Source organism: Prosopis cineraria, unplaced genomic scaffold (genome assembly GCF_029017545.1).
Source record: "Prosopis cineraria cultivar Desert tree isolate PC_DT_omini unplaced genomic scaffold, ASM2901754v1 PC1, whole genome shotgun sequence".
NCBI lineage: Eukaryota > Viridiplantae > Streptophyta > Magnoliopsida > Fabales > Fabaceae > Prosopis > Prosopis cineraria.
Window position 1 is genome coordinate 4,550,501 of NW_026555332.1, and position 22,296 is coordinate 4,572,796.

The window sequence follows — 22,296 nt, forward strand, 5'->3', positions numbered from 1 at the left end:
AATCTTCTTAATTAGAAGGTCCTTAATTGTCATTGTCCCAATAAAAGTAGGCTATATTGGCAAGGAAAATATATCTACCACCACTATGAATGCTAAGAATTTCATAGTTAGCTCCATTAGCTATGAAGTTGATGAGTAATACAATCAATACACCTAGCTAGCAACTTTTTTAAAAATATGATCTAAAGTAATTAATCATCATGACAAAATCACAATGATTTTGATAAGGACATATATATGGTTTAAGGTAATCCCACAACTAACACTCCGCGTTCACACCTTAATTAATTAAAATGTTTAAGGTTTAATTACATTACCAAAAGATAACTTTTAATTTTGGTGGAACATGTTATGCCCAATATTTTTAATTAACAAAAAATAAAAAGGCTGTCATCAATTTGGAAGCGATATTATGTCAGGCTAGAACGAGAGAAGGTAAAAAAAAAAAAAAAAGGTGACAACAACAATACATGGTGGCGCTCTTGTGGATGTGGGAAGCATGTAAAATTAATTAATGCATAAGAAAACGCTAGAACACAGAAACACACAAATAATAATGATGAAGCCGTTGATAACAAAAGCTCTGAAAACTGACATCTTCCAGGTGTCAACATGGTAGTGGTGCCAAATGTCGAGGGACGGCGCACCAACCAAACAAAGACAAGGTGAAACCCTAGATTGTAGGGGGTGTCATACAGTGCAAAGTAAAAATAGATATGCAAATTCTTTAAGAATAGACAAACATTTTTAGTTATTTTTAGTTTGCTTGTTAGAATATGTTTGTCTCTGTGTGTGTGTGTGTGTGTGTTACTTTCATGATTTAAAAATAGTTTGGGTTATTTTTTATATCTGGATTTTCATCTTCCTAAGTTTAGAAATATTTTGGGGTAATTGCCTATTTACTATTTATATATATACATTCGGTTTGGCAAAAAACCGTATTTATTCTCTTGTAATTTATGTACGGTAAGAGAAATATCGTGACTTATAGCATTTAATTATTATTTATACTCATATTTCACAAAAAATATATAATTAAATTTGGTGAGTGAGATTAAGAACACGCTTTAAAATTACAAAATGTCAAGTTATTCCTCCTCACGAACTCAAGTAATTTTACCTAAATAATAATAATAATAATTAAAAACTATTTAGATATAAGTATAAATTTATTATGCTTTCGATAGTGAATAAAATTGCGCATCATTAACTACTATTCAGGTTAAAATTATGTGACAGAAATTACAAAATAATTAAATGTTATATATAACAGGGAGTTGATATATGAATGAAGCATTTTAATTAAATTGAGAGGGAAAACTTATTTTTGACCAAATCACAAGGTAATTCAATTATCAGAAAAATATAATTAATCCATTATTTTGAGATCAAAACAAAAAATAATGTTCTAGGGTTAAAATAATATATACATATGATGATATCAGTTGTTAGGAATAAATATAAATGAAAACTGGTAAAAGCACGCCACATTTCAAAATCTGATAAAAACTCAGATTTATATATGGGGTTTTTCACTTTAATATATATTACTTATTAACCCTTTAATTTTATTTAATGTGAGATTTTCTACATTAATTTAGTCTAACCTTTTAACTTTAGTCTCTCAATTCATATAAATCTAATAACAGCAAAGTGATGTGCATGTTTGAAGAATTTATAACTGAATACGAGACCTTAATTACCTTGAATATAGGTCGATGTGTAGCCCACTGGAGCCCCATAATTTTTAGAGAATTCAAAGGTAATGGACAAAGTGAAAGTATTGCATGTTCATGGTTATCAATTGATTGGTTTATATGGACCAAATCAATAACCGCTTTAATAAATTAAATTAGTTAATTATCTCACGTTATTCTAACTCAGTCAATTAAGAGATAAAAAATAATTGACGGCTACAGAGTTCTAGGTTGAGCCTCTACCTAGTAGGCTCACTTGTGTGGTTCACCTATCACAGTTCACACAAAATTATAAAAATCAATCTGTTTGTATTTATTAATTAATATAAATCTATAAATAAATGTTCCAACATAACCAACATTCAAACACACACACACATATGGAATTAATGGTTAAACGCAGGAGATAAAGCAAAACTATTTCATAGAGTGAGAGAGATTGGCAGAGAGCACAGTACGTGAAGTTTCGTTTAAAAGATAAAGGTGGAGGAAAAAGCTTAGGAGGGGGGTGGCGTGAAATCTCGGTGTCACGCCGCCCAAACAAAAACACACTTCCATCCGTCTGCCACCCCACGCGCAATCAATAACTTCATCTCCAACATGTTTTTGTTTATCTCTATATCTCTCTCCATGTAAATGAATTTATTACATTATTCTTCTGTGTTTCTTTTCTGAACAACAAACGCACATCCCACAGTTCCTCTAGGTACATCCTCTCCCTTATATAAATACCTCTCTTTCTCTCTTTCTAATAGCCATATCTACCCTTCTTCTCTTTTTCTTCTTTCTCTCAAACCATCCTCATCTTTTGATCTCTCTTAGCTCAAGATCCAACAATTGAAGGATGACATCACCCCAGTTTTCTGTGAGTATATATACAACTGATGGATCTTACATCATAGTTTTTGTTTCCTTCCATAACCTGTTCAAAATTGTGCAGAACTTGAAAGCTTCTGATAAATGAATGTTATTTGTCTGTAGGTGTTTTGTTATGCATGAGCTCTTGTGATTCTGTTATGTCTTTCTTTTCTCTGAATTTTCTTTGTGAATTCTGGGCAACAATTAATCCAAGGCTGACAAATATTTTGATTGGTTTGTGTTAAGACAGCAAATCTGTACTGTGAGAGAAGAAAGTGTCAAATAGATATGTATATACATTGACTCTAAATTGATGCGAGAAAGTCCAAGCGCCTTAAAATTGAAACAGACAAATTAATACTAAGCTATAGTCCAGATTAGCTATGAATGAATGATAGGGTTTAAGAGTCAAGCAGGCAGTGATTATGTCGTCCATTAATAAGTCTGAAAACTAGCTAGATTCTCTAGATTGGGAAAAAATAAAATCAAAGTTTTCGTGAAGCATGCTTAATAAATAGACAGGTCTTTCTCCACCACCAGCTAGTGACCACGAGTTGATGAAAGTGCACTTCACTCAAACAAACGATCGAGACATGCTTCTGCCAGCAAAGTCAAGCTTTTCGGCCTAGCTAGCTACTTTAATTTTCTGTGCTTAATATATATATATATATACATACACATATAGCCTTTTTCATGTAAAACTATATATTCTTCTTGGAATATATACAAGTCTGTGTCTTGTTAGTTAATATTCTTTGATTGGTGGGCTCCACACATGGTCTGCCAGTTTGTCTTTTGAATGCACATGTGTGTTTGTGAGAAACTGGGTCCAATTACGAAGTTGCATCATCATTCGCTGTATGTCTCAGCTCTAGCTTAGCTAGACACCTTAGAATTGTGAGGTCTGATATTTTCAACGATAAGCAAAAGCTAAGTGGAGAGACTTTGGATAGATCGTCCTTGGTTATATATATAGATTCTAGACCATATATAAAATCTGTTTTCTTGACACGTACACACAGATACATATGCATACATCTTCAAATACTGTGTTGTCCATTTCATTCCCAAACGGTATGAGAAGAAAGAAAAGGACAAGAAATAAGCATGATTAACTTGGCTAGAATATTATTCAATCATAGATAGTGATGACTAGCCCATAGCCTTGTTATTAATTTGTTTGTTTGTGCAGGAGAGATCTTCAATGGCGGAGATGGAGTCATGCGTCCCACCAGGATTTAGATTTCATCCAACAGAGGAAGAACTTGTAGGATATTACCTCAAGAGAAAGATAAACTCACTCAAAATCAACCTCGATGTTATTGTCGAGCTAGATCTTTACAAAATGGAACCATGGGACATACAAGGTACAACATATACACACATACACACAGGAAAAAAATGGCTGCTCCCTATATTTTTTAACGTGTAGTTTTGGTATTTGTCTTTATATTTTTTTTGTCATTGCTATTAGTCTCTTAAATTTCATCCATTTGCAACACTAGTTAATTTTTATATATAATTATAAGGACTTAATAACGGCTAACGTTTACTAAACTTTATTACTTCTTTTGCTAACTTGTTAAAATTATAATGATGAGTTGTACATAAAAATAAAGCGCATAAGTCCAAAAAAAAAAAAAGCAAGACATTAAATGAGAAAACTTAACATATTTAGTTTATGCATGATACACTTTTGCCTGATCTGTTGTTTATGTGAAATCCCAATTTCTTTCTTCTTTTTTTAGGCTTATGCTCACACAATACAATAGAGATAAAAACCAAAATACACTAGGGACCAACAATTATATTTTTTCATATCTATATATATATATATATAATATTCACATTATATAATTGGAAAACTTTTAGGTAGCTAATAGATAATATAATAATGTGAATACTGCAGATAGATGCAAACTAGGATATGAGGAGCAGAATGAGTGGTACTTTTTCAGTCACAAGGACAAGAAGTATCCGACAGGAACGAGAACGAATAGAGCAACAGCAGCAGGATTCTGGAAAGCGACAGGGAGGGATAAGGCAGTGATGTCGAAGAACAAGATCATTGGTATGAGGAAGACCCTTGTCTTCTACCAGGGTCGTGCCCCTAATGGCCGGAAATCTGACTGGATTATGCATGAATATCGCCTTCAATCTTCTGACCATGCCCCTCCTCAGGCAAGTAGCTAGTTCTAATCACTGTACCTTCTTTAACAGAATTAATCCCGTTAGATCATCATCATTCAAACGTTATGTGTGTGTTCCCTTATAGCTGTCAATATTTGAAGTTAAATAGTAAAAACTAAGTTGATAGAGTTATCCTATTTATGACCTAGCTACCATGTTTAAAATGTTACCTTCTGTTATTATGATGATTTGGCCGGGTCTCATCTTGGGGTACAATTTGGGCTAACTTTTAGTCTGTAGATTTTCTTTTAATTATCAATTTAGTCCTTGAATATTGGCTCAATATACTTGGCCCTTATATTTTATTGTTGAGTTAAAAAATTATAGGGAATATTGACTTGTCCTGAGTTAATAAAATATAAAAACTGAACTGTTGAGTTAAGAAAGTATAAAAACTAAGTTCTTTCAGATTAAAATTTAGTCCAAAGATTGAATCGAGATAATTAAAAATAAGTTCCAGAATCAAAAGTTATATTTTTTTTCTATAATTTATCATGCTCATGAAGCAAATTAGATAGTTGATTTTAACCAACCATTTTTTTGTGCTGGTAGTTAATCCAATGTAGTTGTTACAAATATTTTTTTTTAAAAAAAGCAGAGTTATAAGTAATGATAGTGAGTTAGTGGCTATAACATCACACATATGACGCCTACTCTGACATGTATACAGTGGGAGGTGATTAAGAAAACATAAGACAAGTGGTATGGTCCCCCAAAAAAAAAAAAAACAAGAGAATGTAATTAAACTTATATCAATTTCAATTAATAAAATAATTTCTCCTTTCTTGCTGAATGTATTCTTATTAGAGTTTGTAAATGTGCCACACACACGCCCCATTTTCAAACCTCTGTATTATGTAATATTATCTGCTTCAACCCTTTAATGATGATATACAGCATGCTCAAAATTAATCTTTAAAAGCTTCATTAATTCTGAGTTTATAAATATTTTTTTTTGAATTATTTACTATAAGATAATGTAAAATTCAGAAAAGAATAAAAAGAAGTGAGACAAACTTTATATGTAGGAACTTTAAAGTAGGACTTTTAAGTAAACACTTATTGCCTTTTAGAAAAGTCCAAGATCACAATTACACATGCATGCTTGTACTTTCATCTCAAAACACTGTTCATGAGCATCCAAAGAGAAACATTGAACTTGGTAGCTAATATGCAACAAGAGAGTAGTATATTGGGTTAAATTAAAGCAAATTAAAATATAGATTTTTAATTTATTTTCTACTAAAATTGAGAGGATAAACAAACTTTAAAGCATTATAATAAACATAATTATAAGTTTTCTCATATACCTCAATATTACATTCACAAATATATTAGGTATGGAATTCACCAAAAAATACACATATATTACATGTACAGTATATTAAAATTTTCTTAATTAACTATCTATATATAAATACTTATGTTTCAAGCATGCAATCGAAACATGCATGTCCACTTTTCTTGAAAGTTACTTTTGTGCCCTTTAGAAAAGCCAAGAGGCAAAGTGCAAATCACAAGTCAGAATGTTGCTTGTACTTTTTCCACATTACCTGTTATGCATGTGACATTTTTTGTGAGCTCGTCTTCCATATATACAGAAATATGAATACTTGTTACCCATGTCTTTGTTATATTAATTCAAAGAACATATATTCATGTGTGTCACTGATCATCATTTATAAGTTATCAGTGCAACAATAACATATATAAAATGTAAAACTCAAGATATTGAAAACCAAACTGGTCAAAATACTAGTTCAAATATTAATACTTACTGAATCATAATCACATTGGTCATGAACAAAGTATTTCATTGAATTAGTCTAAATGCTAATTAAATGATTTATCGGTTCAATTTGATCAGGTGAAATCTTGCTTTTATATATATTGTCATGCATCAACTGTACAATTTATGAGAAAACTTGTCGGATTTACTGATAAATGAAGTGACTGGTATTGCAGGAAGAAGGATGGGTAGTGTGCAGAGCATTCAAAAAGCCAAGTCCTAGTCATGTGAGGGCAGGTTTTGAAGCACAGTGCTATCTCAGAGACCAGATCAGCCATGGAAGGCCTTTGATGATCTCTTCATTTTCAGAGATTCTGAATCAAACCCATCCTTTGCTGACGGCTCATCCAAATAATAACAATAACTCTCAAGGCATATGCCTAAGTCCCCATGATCATCATCATCACCAGCAACCTTTCATCAGTTTGGATCAGCTGATGCAGAACCAACAACTTGTTGATCTCCCTCAACTAGATAGCCCTAGTGCTGCCTCTCTCACACCAGCTAGTTTGGGAATAGGACAAAACAACCTTAATATTGGGGAAGAATATTACAGTGATGACGTGGAAAGCTTGGACAACCTGTTTGCATCGAATCTGACAGATACAACTTCGTCTGCTGCTGCTTTCTTTGGACACTCGAACTTGCCCATGATGATGATACCTCATAACAACGAATTCTAATAATGCCTCACCACAATCAAGCATAGCCAAGCCCTAGGATGCTTTCCTGATTCATAGTGTTTTTTCCCCCTAGGATTTCATCTTTCATATATATATATATATATATATAGCCAATAAAATAATTGTCTGAAGCCACTACTATTGATTAAGGTTATAAATGCCTATTATTCATTACATAACATATATATACGCTGATTTAGAAGTTGTTGGAGAGAGAAAACTTTATCGTTATAGGTGACATAGAAGATGACTTGAAAAGTGATCCAATGTATCCCTTCTGTGTTAACGAAGAAGGTTCAAATATAGGAAGTTTAATAACTTCTTTTTTTTCAAAAATTGTTGTACCCTGTTTGTGTCAGATCAGATCGGTCGTAAATGTAAATTCTCTTTATTGGATGCATACAATGAATGGTTTGTTTATTTGTTTAAGTACTAACATTCTTTTTACTTAATTAATTAGTCTCTCAAGTCTCAACCACAGTCATGTTGTACTCCCTCTCTCTCACGCAAAGTGTGTATGTATGTGTTCGCGCGCGTTTTATTTTTAATTTTGGCCGAAGTGTGTGTGTTATAATTTAATATCGGAAAAAGGATTTCTTATATCCTAAACACCGAGCTTAAAAAGGATTGACAATATAATGTCAGGTTATCAAATTTGAATTTGAGTAATTAGTATATTTGAAAGATTACATATTTAGCTTTATTTTATTTAATATGCTCGTTGTTTCTAATTAAACTAATGCACGTGGCTTTTGTATAGATTATTTATTTTATAATAAATTTTTATTATTAATTTTGTTAACACATAAGATTCACTTATCATGATTTAATTATATATAAGTTTATCAAATATATAAGACTAAGTACATAAATCTTACATATATAAAATAGTAGGTTTGATATTTTTGAATGAAAATATAGAATATGGCAACACCGCAAGCCTTGTAATGAATGAATTAATAAGCTAAAATAAATAAATAAATTGATATTTGGCGAAGTGATCAATAAGCAATCGAATGATGACTTGAAAGAAAATTAGTCATTGGCTTATTGCAGGACAAGAAAAGAACTTAATGAAATGAACACAAAAAAGCATAGTAGACGTTGGATACAATATAAAGAATCAAGAAGAAACTCAACTATTCAAAGATATCAAATATAAGAAGCATGAAAATGAAGAAAAGATGTAGAGAAGAAAGGGGAGAATTATATTCAGGTCTCACACAAAAAAATTAATTACTATAAAGTTTATTAACAATTGAATTAAAGCCATTGACAATATGAAATTAAAGAATCAATTGTCAATAGCCTTAATTTGATTGTTAATGGACTTTATAATGATTAATTTTTTTATATAGGATTTTAATGTAATTCTCCCAAGAAGAAAGTGTCATTTTGAGCATGTACTATATATGTGTGATACTTAATAGTTAAAAATTGAGAAACTTGTGAGCTTGTTTTATTTGCTATTTATTTGACTGAGAGCAACCTTAGCCAATCATTAATTATCTTAATGTACCTAGTTAGTTTGGGTATCTATGAGAAATCCTATTTGCATCACTTTTGGGTGAGCTTAGTTACAAAATTTGGTTTATCATCATAGATTGATAGATTTGAATTTTACATTTAAAATCTTTTATTTAGATAGAATGAGATATTTTAAAAGAGAGGTAGGATGAGATATGAAGCAAAAACTAAAGACTAGAAGTAATAAGCTTATCCCTATTGTCTTTAATAGGTGAGAGATGAAAATGAGGGATGAGAGGAGTTGTAGCTTAAACTTTAAATAACTATGGTTTAAATGAAATTTAAAATTACAAAAAATTATAATAAAATATAAATTTGAATTTTGATCAAATTAAATTAAAATTCATAAACTGTTATGTATTTAAATAGATCAAAGTCAAATTCAAATTCTCATGCACTCAAACGTGTGAGAAATTTAATTGGTTGATTATAGTGAAAAATTCTCTTAAAGTTTCAAGGAGACTAAGTGTGTGGACCGAGGGACGGAATCGGTAAATTAACTGTGTCCACTTTATCTTTTATTTCTTTATTTCTAATTATCTATATTATACTTGATGCGCACAAATGCACTCTCACCAAGTCTTTCTTTAATTTATCTTTTTTCTCTCCTAAGTGAAATAAGTCTTTCTTTTTATATCCTAAAAGGTTAATTTTCAACCTTGGATGGGATACTTTGTTTGGTCCAAAAAAAAAAAAACTTGGACGGGACAGTAAACATAAATATATTTAGGGTTAAAAAGGCGGCATTAACTTAGTAAAAATGTTTTTGCTGAACATCCCAGTTGTACAGGCTTTAGTAAAGCTTAATGACTCATACTTTAGTTACTAATTAGAGATTTAAGATAATAACTATGCGATTAGATAATATAATAAATTAGGCTTTAATATCTTAATGAATCATAATAAGTGAACATGTTTTTAAAAAATAGAAAACATATTAACAGCTAAGTCTAAACTTGCAAGATTTTCCAATAAACAGTGCCTGATTTTGACTCTCCAGAAATATTTGAATCATTGTGCAATGCCAAATTGTAAAAGCTAATGACGTATGAATTATTTATATAGATTCCTATTGTAATTGCCCACGCGTCAACTCAAAGGGTAATTAGGGCCATGCTGTCTCCTCAATAATATCCGCATACAACGTATGAAGCCTAATTGCAGAATAGAGGGATCGGGACTATTATCTATTTTCTTAAAAAACAGATTTTGTATATTATTTTTTTTGGTAGAAAATAGATATTATATTATTACTTGAAAAAAAAAATTAAACTTCTGTTTGATAAGATAATACAACTTTTTTCTATGGAAACTGGTAATTGGTTTTTGAGTAATTTCCAAGAATAAAATCCGATATCCTTACAAAATTGTTTTTTTTTTTAAAAAACGAGACAGAAATTAAATGGATTTAATTGCGATTAAACACGCTGACGATCCCCAAGATAAATGATTTTGGAGTCATAAATAAAATGAAAACTTCTACTAAATTTAATTATATTTTTTAAATAGAAAAGAGTATATTTATATTTAGCATGTAATAAAAGTATTACTTCATCTATTCAAAATTATAAATTATTTTTAATTAAATTATACATCTCAATAAATTAGTTAATCATCTTTAAATTAACACTATCATTTTATATTTTTCTTTGTTCAATAAAATATCAAATATTTTTTAAAAAGTATTAATTACATATTAAAAATATAAAAATATTTAATTTAAAAAAATGATTTATATTTTGAAACAAAAAAGAATTATTTAAGAGAATGAGATTTTAATTTATTTTTTAAATTAATTAAAGTATATATTTAATTTTTTAACTTTATAAAATATTTTATTTTAATTTTTTAATTTTATAAAATATTTTTTTAATTTTTTAATTTTAATATTGTTAGTTTATTTCAATAAATTTTTACATTAAATTTTTAAATATTAATAAAATATTATTAAGTGTTGATATATTAAATTTAATTTTTTTAAATAATAATAATTAATATAAAAAATAATTATTTAAAATTAATAATGTTAGAATTAAATGTTTAAAAATTTTTTTTATAAAATTAAACAGTTAACAAAGTTAGAAAGTTAAGAGTTTACTTTAATTTTTTAATTTTTTTATATTTAATTTTAGGTCCAAAAATGGGGGATGTGATTGGACAATGGTCGCGTGCATGGCAAGCATTTACTGGTCGAACGAAACAGTGCATAAAGCCTGTGCCTCGTCACCAAACACTCTGCTTCTGGCGATCGGCCTACTTGCAGATCAAATTTCAAAGTTCAAACCCTCGCATCACCTGCACTCCAAGTTCAAGGTGAGACAAATTTCTCATTCCCTTCTTTCTTGTTCGATTGGCGATTTTTCAGTGATCAATTTGTTCCCTCTTTTTACGTTCTCGCACTTTCTTTGTGGGTTTCTGACAAGGTAAAAGGTACTGCTATCTAGAATTTTGATAGATTTTTCTTTTCCATTTTTTAGGAGTTTTAATGCGCCTCTGATTTTTATTTCTTGATTGTTTGTTGGATTCGCGGGCACTGCTTTATTTCCATGTTCATCTATGCTTTCGAGTGGTGTGCTCTGCTCGTGGATATATTTGGGTGCCTAAATATGCTTATATTCGTCTTGTTTTGAGCTACTCTGTGCTTCTATCCACTTCAGTGCTGTCTTAGTGAGCTGCTCGCAACTTTTTGTGTTGTAAGGGCTTTGCTGTTTGACCTAGAGATTTTATTAATTTACCTATAATTACCAAGAAAAAAATATTTGTTTATCAAGTCCTGGGTCTTTAGTGATCTTTGCTACAAGCTTTTAGTTCATGTTATGGACTTCATTCCTTTCTCTATTTTATGCTATCAGGGAGTTTCTGTCTTTTCAGAGAATTTAGTGAGATGCAAACATCTACAATTCAGTCTCTGTCTTTTCTATTTTATCCATTAGAGTGTATGTCATGATTATACTCTCATCCGAATATTGCAAGAAAACAAATTGCATTCTTTTCTTACAGTACTTGCTTATATTTGTGAATGAATTGAGTGTTTAGTTTCATGGAGTGACTGAGAGAAGAGATTTTCTTCTCTTTTAACTTTCAAACTAAAATTTCATCTTTTTCCTGTGATAAATGGGTGAAAGTTGTTCTATATGAATATTTGTCATGTTAAGTATAGCATATACTTAGGTAATGCCTAAAGCCTTTTCTTTAGCAGAATTATAATTTTGTTATCCATTTTTAGGATTGAGAAGCTCTAAATAGTTCTTCAATCCTGTATACTGGTAATGGCTTCAAAACGCATCACTAAGGAGTTGAAGGACCTACAGAAGGATCCTCCTGTTTCTTGCAGTGCTGGTTTGTTCTGAATTATCTTCTCTCTGTTTTCCCTTTTGTTTGATTATTTTCTCCATATGTAGCTCTGTTATTTACATTGCTCACAGCTTGAAATTCATCCTATTCTTATGTAGACGTTATTGTGTACTAGCAAAATCAATATACTATATATGCTGTTAATGTATTCTATTGGAGCTTCAAGCTCGTTTGGAAATTACTTCATGATTATGCTTTCATTTCTCATAAATTTTGTCACGAGGCTCCATCATAATCTGGTTTCTCTTTTATTTTATTTGTGTGTATCTGTTCTGCATGCATGAGTGCACTGTCATAGAAGCTAAGAAGTTAATGGGAAGTCAAGTAACATTGTGCTTGTAGTTGAGTAGGAGACCATTTCTAAATGATTGTATAGGACCTAGATTTTGGTTAAGACTAGATGGGGATTTGAACTTTTGACTGTTGGTTCTTGTAGCCCCAAAGTTATTGGAAATGAGCAATTTTGGTTTGAGTTAAAACTGGGGTGTAAGGAAAGGAATAATTGCACGCTAAGTTCTGATTGGATGAGATAAAAATGGGATGAATGGAAAGGAATAAATGGAGACGAGCAATGTATGAGAGCATATCTTTGATAATTGTGGGCTAAGTTTTCTTTCCTAGAAAACCAAGAAAAGATTTAATGTTCTTTTTCATTTGCAGGCCCTGTTGGTGAAGACATGTTTCATTGGCAAGCTACAATTATGGGCCCTGCAGACAGCCCTTATGCAGGTGGTGTCTTCCTAGTGACTATTCACTTTCCTCCAGATTATCCTTTCAAGCCCCCAAAGGTAGTTAATTTTCATAAATGTTTTGAAAGCTAATACCTAGATTAAAACATTTGCCATTTTGTTTCTGTTGAAGGTATAATGGAGTCCCATGTTGGGGAGCCAAATTTATGTGGTTAAGATGTCTGTTTCTTCCCTTTACAGCCCTGTTTTGAGGGTGGGTTTCTCACCCTTGATTAAGTCTCATTGTCTTTTCCCCAATAATATTCACTTGCTACATGTTCAAGCTATGGCATTGAGTTTGTCTCATTGTAGAATGGATAATCTTAAGCCCTATAGAAAGGAATAAATGAAGATCAAAAGCAACACTTATGAAAATTGTTGAAAGAGACCTCTTAGTCAACAATATTCCTAAAAACTTGGTTGATAATAGAGCACAATAATATCGTGCAATTCATGTAGCCAACCTCACTTTGTGAGATAATGTTGTTGCTTGTTGTTGTTGTCTTATTAGTCCCTCACCCCGATTACTTACTTATTTAACCTGAAACATAACCTTTTGTAAACACAAATTTGTTGTTGTTGTGTATCTAGTACAGGAAGATATTTGAATCCATGGTGCAGGTGGTGGAGAAACCCTGCATACTCTTGCAACTGGTTTGATGTGGTGATATAAAGAAAATCCTTCACCACAACTTTTTAACGATGACTATCATGCATTCATTGTCATTAGTAAACATTATTTATCTCTTTATATTATTTTATTAGGGATATGAAGGTTATTTTTCTTCTTTTTTAAAAAAATTCCTTTCCATTTCATTCTATTCTGTATAACAAACGTTTTTTTGTTGTTGCATGGATTCATTATAAGATATATATATATATATATATGTATATGATGTGATGTTGACACTTTTGTTCTGTGTTATGTGGATTATGTATTATTTGTATGTTTATTCTGATTTCATTTGACTATCCATTTGTCTTTTTCCTGGGCCCCAAGTATCTTTTTGGCGTGTTTCTTTTATCGGGGGCTGAATAGGGACAGATAAAATTTACAATGGAAAAAAAAAATCTTATATTTGTCCAGGTTGCATTTCGAACAAAGGTATTTCACCCAAACATCAACAGCAATGGAAGTATCTGTCTTGATATTCTGAAAGAGCAGTGGAGCCCTGCTCTTACAGTTTCTAAGGTATAAAGCTTCATCATACTTAATTAATACTCCAGTCTTTCTGATGATCCCTAGTCCAATGTTTTCGTTTCCCTTTGGGAATTCCAGCATTTTGTTTCTCACATAAGAGCTTCACTTCTTTTTCCTAAAGAAATAAATGCGAAAGGAATCTAATGTTTTAGTAAGGAAAAAGCTTATAGCTGCTATGTATTTGCTATTCAATTCTGCATTTTTTTAGTGCTCAATATCGTATGATAGGTTTCTGTTTTTAAAAGCAAAAAAGCTTACATGCGATGTCTTGCATCTTTACAATCAGGTTACTTAATGTGACAATGCATGGATTATGCAAACAAGTGAATGTTTTAAACAAGTTAACATTACTTGCTTGGTTTTTTCATAAGTTGCACATTGAAGAGGTTGATGATGAACGTATAAGAAACGGTATCCCTTTACCCGAACAAAAGAGAGAGAGAAAAAATGGGATCTAGATTTAGATCTTTTTGAAAGATGTTCCTTCACATGGTGTGTGTTGTGATCAAGAAGAGTTATGACATGTTTATGGAATTTTGCTTAAAGATATGTCCTTCTTAGCGATCTCTTGCAAGCTTATCGATCATGGACCTCATGGTTCTGTGTGTGTGTGTGACTGTTTAGACTTCTCTAATACTGTAAGTTGTGGTAGGTTCTGCTGTCAATCTGCTCCCTGCTGACAGATCCAAACCCAGATGATCCTTTGGTGCCTGAGATTGCTCACATGTACAAGACTGACAGAGCCAAGTATGAGAACACTGCCCGTTCTTGGACTCAGAAATTTGCCATGAACTAGTAGTTCTTGGCATGCTTTTGATTTTGCTTCTGGGCAGGTCATGTGCAAACAAATGAAATAGGTTTATACATAAAACAAATAGTGTTGCGCTTTTATGTAATTTTAATAATTATCCATACTTCAAGATTCAGGTTTATGGGGTTTCAAAACGTTTGCCCAGAATTTGTATCTCCCCATTTTATATTTTAATATGCGTTGTTGTTTTTAAATCTGACCATTGCCTTTATCGGATACAAGAAGCAGTGTAAAGGGACTTTACAGTGCACTGATGTATAAGTTAAATCGATGTAGGGCACATACATATGATTATTTGAAGGTGGACAATTACACTAATGAATTAATCCTAAACTCAATGATACTTGGCAAATTGAATATTGCATCCGTTGCATCTTTTTACGCCTCATTCGATTAATTGTGTTAGCTAGTACGCATAGATGGAGCCGAGAATTTGAAGTTTAGTTATCTCCAAAAACTTATAGAAGGTGATGAAATAAATCTCCAATAACGAAATGTACTGAGGAATGTTAATCAAGTGTTCAAGTTTGTAGAGTTTGTAGCAAGGAAATGTACTGAGGAATGTTAATCAAGTGTTCGAGTACACGCACACACAAATGCAAGTGAAATCAAAGGGAATCAATAACAAGTCTTACAGATTACATGAATTGTCTGATATCATTATGCTTATTGACACAACCATTTCAATAAATTGTCGACTAAAAAGTCTCGCTTAACAACAAATCAAGAAAATCACAGCTAAACATACTCTGCAATTAAAGGAAAAATATACATTAGCAATAAGGAAGATTGCTAATACAAAATCCAAGGTTTGACATTTCAAAAATTGTGATTCTATGGATGCAATCAATTGTGTTTATAGAGGAGTAAGCAACACCCATTTGTTTTTGGAGGAAATATTGAAAGTGCAAGAAATGTTGTTTGCACGTATAGATTTTGCATTGATGTATGCTCCTAAAGACGCGATGACATACGCTGATCACTTGGCTCAACTTGCTCGAAACTCCGCCAACAGAATGGTCTTCCTTAATGAAATCCCCATGGATTGGAACAATGCTTTTTGCTTGACTATAATGGGGGTCTGTCCCACAGACACTAGTTAGTTTTGTGTTTTATTGTTTTCTAGCTTTATGTCACGGATGATATCTCCGTGACCGTGTAAAGACCAATGTAATGAACGATCCGCTGGTTAGCCTCGCACAATATGGGTAAAGGGGGCGACATTGGCATTGGGGGTGTTCTGCCTCAATCTTCGGACTGAGTGCACAACTGGTTGAGGGCTAGTGCCGCCTCCCTGATGAGCCCATGGCAGGGCGAAACCAGTGTGATCCGTATGTAGTAAGGCTTGTCCTGAGGATTATGGGGTCCTCTAGGACGCCGCACGGGCGCCGTGTGCTGCGCCAGACTCTCAGCCCGTGACAGAGTGGTATCAGAGCCGGACGTACTTTACTGCCGTGTGCGCGTGGGGTCCCACGTTGGGACTGGTCGACCTCGGCACCGCTCCAGAAGGCCTCCGAGCAGGTGGGTCCAAAAGTGGGGACTCGGGCGGGAAGGTTGGCCGTTGTCGACTCCACTCCTATTAGCTCGCGGGTGCAAGTGGGTCCGAAGAGTGCAGGACTTGGGTGGCCACTCAGCAGTAAGCTGATGTGTTTGTGGCAGTACTGTACGTACGATCTTTGGGCGGAGTCGTTCTCCCCTAGCACGAGGGCGTGCTAGATTGGGTGTGGGAGAATGTCACGGATGATATCTCCGTGACCGTGTAAAGACCAATGTAATGAACGATCCGCTGGTTAGCCTCGCACAATATGGGTAAAGGGGGCGACATTGGCATTGGGGGTGTTCTGCCTCAGTCTTCGGACTGAGTGCACAACTGGTTGGGGGCTAGTGCCGCCTCCCTGATGAGCCCATGGCAGGGCGAAATCAGTGTGATCCGTATGTGGTAAGGCTTGTCCTGAGGATTATGGGGTCCTCCAGGACGCCGCACGGGCGCCGTGTGCTGCGCCAGACTCTCAGCCCGTGACATTTAGCTAGCCTTGTTAATCTAAAAACAAAAAACATTCCAAAAATTGAATAGAATATTCAGCAGCGGTGCCAAAGTCTAGGAGGCTACAAAGGGACCAGAATACATTTTCCATTGGCAAGGAATATCAGAAAACCTGCTTTTTGGCATATGAAGTAGTATGGAGAAATATCAACTAGTATTCAAACAGAAAAGACCTTCAACTTTCTAAACTTGCAAGTCTGAGAATGTTCCTCTTGTGGACTTGTGTCTGCATTTACTCTATGTAAAGAGTCTCTTGAGAGTATTCATCAAAGGTATTTTCAAATTTCATCTATCTCTACTAAAAAGTCTAGGTTTCTAATGACAGAAAGTGTATGCATTTGTTCATAAAGAAAATTACCGTCTTGGGCGTTTATTATTTATCAGTGCGAAAAAATCATATGTTTGTGTTGGGTACAAGAAAACCACCCAATACTTGCAGGCATGGGAAAATCCTTGAAAAATCAAACGAATTGAAAATAGGCCATTGCTGAGGCTGGACCAGAACAAGATCCTTTGCATAAGCTTGTCTGTTTTGTCCTTATGCTCTTGCACTGATCACTACTGTGGCTCGCTGTTTTGGTATATTTCGCATGTAACTAATATCACTGCTGTCACATACATACATACATACACGTTTCTTGTTCCACACTCTAGTTTTATTGCATTTCCATATAGTGCAGCACCTTGTATACATCTATTTTCTGTTACAACACATGACATCAGATAATGTTAAACCCAATATACACAAGCTTTGAGCCAACTCAGCATGGCACATCAATAGGCAAGCTATAGAACTGTGATGATTGGGTCAGTGACAGTAAAAAGAATAAATGATATTTATATTTATGTATAGTAGAATTGTTACAGATCCTTGTTCGCATCATAGAAACAAATTTACACCCAGAGAAGTAATAAGATTATTACAGAGCGAAAATCTTCTTCTTCCCTTGTTCACTAAACCTTGCAACCTGCTAGCACTTTTCCTTCACATAACAATGAAAGAATGAAGAGCAAGGGCAGGCTAGTAGATGAAGAAGTGAATTCAAGGGCATTTAAGCCTGCCTCCATGAGTTGTCATCTTGGCGCACCAAGGACAGATGTTATCAGTGGCAGAGCCAAAACCTAAGCTAGGGTACAAGATACTTTAATTTAAAAATTAATAATTATTTTAAAAATAATAATTACGTTGGGACTGAAATTGTAATAATATAAGTAGCTAGATTGATCTTTTTTTAAAAAAAATTATATTGAATAAATTGATATGATCTTTTATATAAATATGATCTTTATATCTTATCTCGATCATTAAAATATTCCATATCCAATGGCTCCTCTCATGCAAAATATAAGCAGTTTTTAGAGAAAAAAAATTGCATAACAATAAAGTCCTTATTCTCATAAACATATATAATGTTTTCTTTTTCTTATCTTTAGTCCCAATTACTAATGCATTTCATGATAAGTGAGAGATAAGTTTATACAAAAACTTAAATTAATAAATACAAGAGGTAAAATGGGGGAAAAATTTTCACATGTACCGGGTTGCTCATATTTTGAACCAGTATCAAGAGTAAGTGTGCAAAATTGCAAAATTTACACGCCCTCATTATAATGTGGCTCTTCGACTGAATGTCATGGCTCGTAATTGGGCCGTCAGGGACATTGTTGCACCCTTGGCTGCAAGTATTGCATTCCCTCGTACATATTCTTATGTTTCTATGATTTGCTGCACCTGCACTCACACTATGCCTGGCAGTCTGCAACATTAATTTCTCTAATCAAAATCTATATCAATATATCCATACAAGTTGTAGAATGTCTTATTGCTATATAGCGTATACAATGTAGTTTATTTTGAGTTCTTTACAGATGTATGAGACTACTCCAGTTATCATCAAATCACAGACACAGAATTCAGTACTGTGAAGGCTGACATACCAATATGTTTGCCCTCAACCATGCTGTAGATCTTCAAGAACATAATTGGAAGAAGAGACCAAAAGGAGTTGATGAGTACATACATGTACAGTCAAAGTTGTTACATAGGATTATGAGAGCTGTATCATGTTCGATTTTCTGCAGTACTTGGTCATTGAAATTGAAACAAACTAATCTTGTAAATCAGAAAATGAGTTAGATATACAAGTAGCAAAAATGTTTCTGGTAAATAAGAATTATAAAAGTCCTTGAAGACAGTTTGATTATTACCTGGTGGATTAGGAGGAAGCAGAGAAGAGCCAAGACAAAGGTATTCCAGGTGATTGATGCCATTGTTTCCTACTGCTTCCTTATTGTCTTTCTAATTTTGGACAGATCCTATTTTACTCATTTTTTTACAAGTCACCCAAAGTTTAACACTGAACAATTTTGCACTAAGCTTTGGTTATATGTTTGAGTGATCCAGTTGTTACGTTTCATTTGCTAGCTCACGCAAAGTCTAGCACTAAACTGATATCGTTCAACTAAGTCAAGAGTTCGAAACCATTAAAGACAGATCAACGTGATCTTCTTCCACCACCATCTTTAATATGCAGCAACGTTTTGACAAATCAATGTATAACTTGCAAGAGTTACACAAGCCAAAGGATTAGTCATTGGTGTACTGTCCAGTGAAACTGATATCGTTCACGATCTTCCGGGTCATTTCTTCTCCAGAGTATTCCAGACTAGTCGTTGCTAAATATTCAACAATTTCATGAAGAGGAGCAAACACACGTGATTCAGTGCATACGCAAGAGTTACACATTTGCGTGGAATATTCAAGACGAAAGCCACTGAAGGAGGTGGAGTTTGTTGGTGAAGGGAAGTAAAGCGCGTTCTCTCGAGAAGTCCCACATCGTATGAAATAAAAAGAGCAGCAGGTTCTGTATATATAAATAAGCCAAGGAAACTACTGAACAACATACTTACCTGGACGGGGTCAATGGGTGATCAAGAAGGCTCATGGCCTAGGGTAGTGACTTCCATTGCACGTGGGAAGGGTGCTACCTTAAGGTCTCCTCAAGTAGGAGAGCCTACGTCATAATTTGTGGTCGTGGGGGCCTGCGTTCGCGCGGCCCTCTCAAAATTTATGCTCAAACTTTAATTTTATGGTTGATACTATCTTTTATGATTTGGTTCCTTGAGCTGTGTGATTGGTTCTTGTATGTGCACCTTTTGAATACCTTCAAGCGCAGATATACAGTATATGGGCGAAGCCATGTACAGGGTGGATTGAGCTCAATGAAGATGGATGGACAAAAATGGTCAGTGGCAAAGGAAGCTTAAGTTGAATCACATCTTTAGTCTTAACAAAGCCCTGTGATCCCGATCTAATTAAACATGAAAATAAAAATGTTTGTTTCGGTAGTGTTAGAATTGGTGAAATTAGATTCGAATTATAAATTTAAAATATTATTTAAAATCCATGTATTTAAATTTTTTTTATTTGCATATAGTAATAAAAAAATTTCAAATTCAAAGACAAAGAAAAAGAAAGGGGGTCAGAAAAACGAAAATGGGAAGATAAAGAGGGTGAGGGTTATACACAGTACATAGCAGCAATTATAAGCATATTGGCCATAAAAAGAAAAGAGAAAGAGCCTTGGTAAAAATAAAAGAATCAATGATATTTGAATTTACATGCACAAGAAATGTTACAGATCTCAGTTTGCATCACAGAGAAACAAAATATAACCAGAAAAGCGATAATATGATTACAGAGAGAAACTATATAGGCTGTATACAAGCATGACCTGCTTCAAATTCTGCTATACAGAGAAATAAACAAGGGTCAAGTAATTAGGGTAGGCTTGCATGTACATACTCATACACTGACATAAAGAAAGGAAATTAAGGGCACTTGAGCCTTCCACCATGAGTTGTCATTTTGGCGTAGCAAGAGCAGGCGTCCCGGCTTGCCGTAGGGCCATCAGGAACACAATTACACCTCTGGCAGCAAGTGTTGCATGCTCTCAAGCACATCTTCTGCTTCCATGATTTGCTGCACCTATACTCGCACTTTTTCTGGCAGTCTGAAACATTAATTATTCATCAATCCATTCTTGAATTGCAAAGTAGAAAGATGAGAAAAAGAGAGAAGGCACTTAGCAACTGTTGAACTCAACATGATGCTATGCGGCGGAGACTATGTTATGAGTCTCATATTAAAAAGCCTCACGAGAAAAATAAGGCTTACAGGTTCAAGAGATTCTCTTATTCAACACGTTAGTTTTTTAAGATAGACTCTTTCATTAGACTTATTCTCATAACATAATAGATTATGGAGAGCAGTAAATCTCATTGCACATAAGAGTCTTGCCCTTAAGCATTTTAGGAGATCCAAATTTAAACATAATCACCTCACTAAAAATTCAAAGATATTTGCTACAGGATTGTAAATGCTTGCTTACCTATCTGCTCAGCCTCAACCATGCCATATATCTCTAGCTGAAAAGGTAAAAAAATTGGGAATAGTAACGATGTGAGAGCACTATGTATAAAGTAAAAGTTGTTGCATAACATCGTTGAAATGAATTGTCCTCTCAAAAGCCAAAGCAAAATAAAACATGAACAAAGGAGATGTCAATTCCGATGGAACCTATTCAGGACTCTCAGAAAAGAGAAGAGAAGGATTGTGTTTTAAATATATATGTTTTATAGTACTTGGCTAATAAAATTGAAACAGATCACTTACTCACACAGTAAATTAGAAAGAAGAGTTAGATAGACAATTAGCAGAAATTGAACTATAAACTTGTAGAATACATCAACTAAACAGATGAATCATCACATATTGTATTGACTTATATTATCATGCTTAATTACCTGGTGGATTAGGAGGAATCAGAGAAGAGCCAAGAATCATCACATATTGTATTGACTTATATTATCATTATGCTTAATTACCTGGTGGATTAGGAGGAAGCAGAGAAGAGCCAATGCAAAGGTATTTCTGGTGATTGAGGCCATTGTTTCCTGCTGTTTCCTTATTGATAAAAGAAATTTTATTTATTTATTTATTAGTTAAGAAAATTAAAAAATAACTCAGTAACAAAAAAGATTTATAGGAGAAGAAAGGTTTTATTTGAGGAAATACCTATTTTGCTTTCCCCAATCTTCTCTGTTCCAAATAAAGGTTTTATTTGAACACTTTCTAGCCATGACTATTCATGGATTGGCTAAATAAAGGCTTTGGTTTTCTAATTCCTAACCTTTTTTTTAATCATTTCTATCGCAGCATTTCTCATTGAAGCGTCAAATTAACATTTAAATTTGAAGTTCAAATATATTTTTGTTCATTTTAAAAAATCAAATTGATCTTTTGAATAAAAGTAATGAATGCTATCTTTTTATTTTCAAAATCACCTAATTTTATTCCCTTATAATCTTATAATTCACATAAATTTAAAGCTACACCGAAGAATTCGTTGGTT

At 33.3% G+C, this 22,296-nt stretch overlaps 3 protein-coding genes and 1 non-coding gene across 7 annotated transcripts; 3 read left to right on the top strand and 1 right to left on the bottom strand.

The window, feature by feature from the left end:
• Nucleotides 1–2,207: 2,207 nt before the first annotated feature.
• On the top strand, nucleotides 2,208–7,636 carry LOC129290789 (NAC domain-containing protein 30-like). 2 transcript variants are annotated; one of them, XM_054927796.1, is made up of 5 exons: nucleotides 2,208–2,403; nucleotides 2,520–2,562; nucleotides 3,748–3,922; nucleotides 4,465–4,740; nucleotides 6,715–7,636. In XM_054927796.1, exons 2-5 carry the CDS (start codon nucleotides 2,542–2,544, stop codon nucleotides 7,215–7,217), a joined length of 975 nt encoding a protein of 324 aa, XP_054783771.1. In that variant the 5' UTR covers nucleotides 2,208–2,403; nucleotides 2,520–2,541; the 3' UTR covers nucleotides 7,218–7,636. The 2 variants fall into 2 exon arrangements, with proteins under 2 accessions (XP_054783771.1, XP_054783763.1); XM_054927788.1 differs by having other exon boundaries at nucleotides 2,209–2,562; nucleotides 6,715–7,635.
• Nucleotides 7,637–10,918: 3,282 nt separating this feature from the next.
• Nucleotides 10,919–15,032, top strand: LOC129287478 (ubiquitin-conjugating enzyme E2 28-like). Of its 3 annotated transcripts, none has more exons than XM_054923652.1 (5): nucleotides 10,919–11,057; nucleotides 11,971–12,083; nucleotides 12,759–12,886; nucleotides 13,914–14,018; nucleotides 14,680–15,032. In XM_054923652.1, exons 2-5 carry the CDS (start codon nucleotides 12,014–12,016, stop codon nucleotides 14,821–14,823), a joined length of 447 nt encoding a protein of 148 aa, XP_054779627.1. In that variant the 5' UTR covers nucleotides 10,919–11,057; nucleotides 11,971–12,013; the 3' UTR covers nucleotides 14,824–15,032. The 3 variants fall into 3 exon arrangements, with proteins under 3 accessions (XP_054779627.1, XP_054779637.1, XP_054779646.1); XM_054923662.1 differs by having other exon boundaries at nucleotides 11,056–11,167; XM_054923671.1 differs by lacking the exon at nucleotides 10,919–11,057 and adding an exon at nucleotides 11,150–11,174.
• A 4,752-nt stretch (nucleotides 15,033–19,784) lies between these two features.
• On the top strand, nucleotides 19,785–19,945 carry LOC129296462 (U1 spliceosomal RNA). Its single transcript, XR_008589801.1, has one exon. It is a non-coding gene; the product is annotated as a U1 spliceosomal RNA (small nuclear RNA).
• A 524-nt stretch (nucleotides 19,946–20,469) lies between these two features.
• On the bottom strand, nucleotides 20,470–21,893 carry LOC129304285 (gibberellin-regulated protein 2-like). The gene is made up of 3 exons (XM_054943967.1): nucleotides 21,770–21,893; nucleotides 21,274–21,310; nucleotides 20,470–20,895 (listed from the first exon to the last, which is right to left on the bottom strand). The coding sequence occupies exons 1-3, from the start codon at nucleotides 21,830–21,832 to the stop codon at nucleotides 20,714–20,716; spliced, it is 282 nt and encodes a 93-aa protein (XP_054799942.1). The 5' UTR covers nucleotides 21,833–21,893; the 3' UTR covers nucleotides 20,470–20,713.
• Between the last annotated feature and the right edge of the window lie 403 nt (nucleotides 21,894–22,296).

What these genes read in the sequence shown, in the direction of transcription:
- LOC129290789 (XM_054927796.1), top strand. Translation starts at nt 2,542, where the DNA reads ATGACATCACCCCAGTTTTCT. An exon ending in TGACATCACCCCAGTTTTCT is followed by an intron (nt 2,563 to 3,747) that starts GTGAGTATATAT and finishes TTGTTTGTGCAG; the next exon opens with GAGAGATCTTCAATGGCGGA. An exon ending in CCATGCCCCTCCTCAGGCAA is followed by an intron (nt 4,741 to 6,714) that starts GTAGCTAGTTCT and finishes TATTGCAGGAAG; the next exon opens with AAGGATGGGTAGTGTGCAGA.
- LOC129287478 (XM_054923652.1), top strand. Translation starts at nt 12,014, where the DNA reads ATGGCTTCAAAACGCATCACTAAGGAGTTGAAGGACCTACAGAAGGAT. An exon ending in ATCCTTTCAAGCCCCCAAAG is followed by an intron (nt 12,887 to 13,913) that starts GTAGTTAATTTT and finishes ATATTTGTCCAG; the next exon opens with GTTGCATTTCGAACAAAGGT. An exon ending in CTGCTCTTACAGTTTCTAAG is followed by an intron (nt 14,019 to 14,679) that starts GTATAAAGCTTC and finishes AAGTTGTGGTAG; the next exon opens with GTTCTGCTGTCAATCTGCTC.
- LOC129304285 (XM_054943967.1), bottom strand. Translation starts at nt 21,832, where the DNA reads ATGGCCTCAATCACCAGAAATACCTTTGCATTGGCTCTTCTCTGCTTC. An exon ending in GCTTCCTCCTAATCCACCAG is followed by an intron (nt 21,311 to 21,769) that starts GTAATTAAGCAT and finishes TTACCTTTTCAG; the next exon opens with CTAGAGATATATGGCATGGT. An exon ending in GGTTGAGGCTGAGCAGATAG is followed by an intron (nt 20,896 to 21,273) that starts GTAAGCAAGCAT and finishes TTAATGTTTCAG; the next exon opens with ACTGCCAGAAAAAGTGCGAG.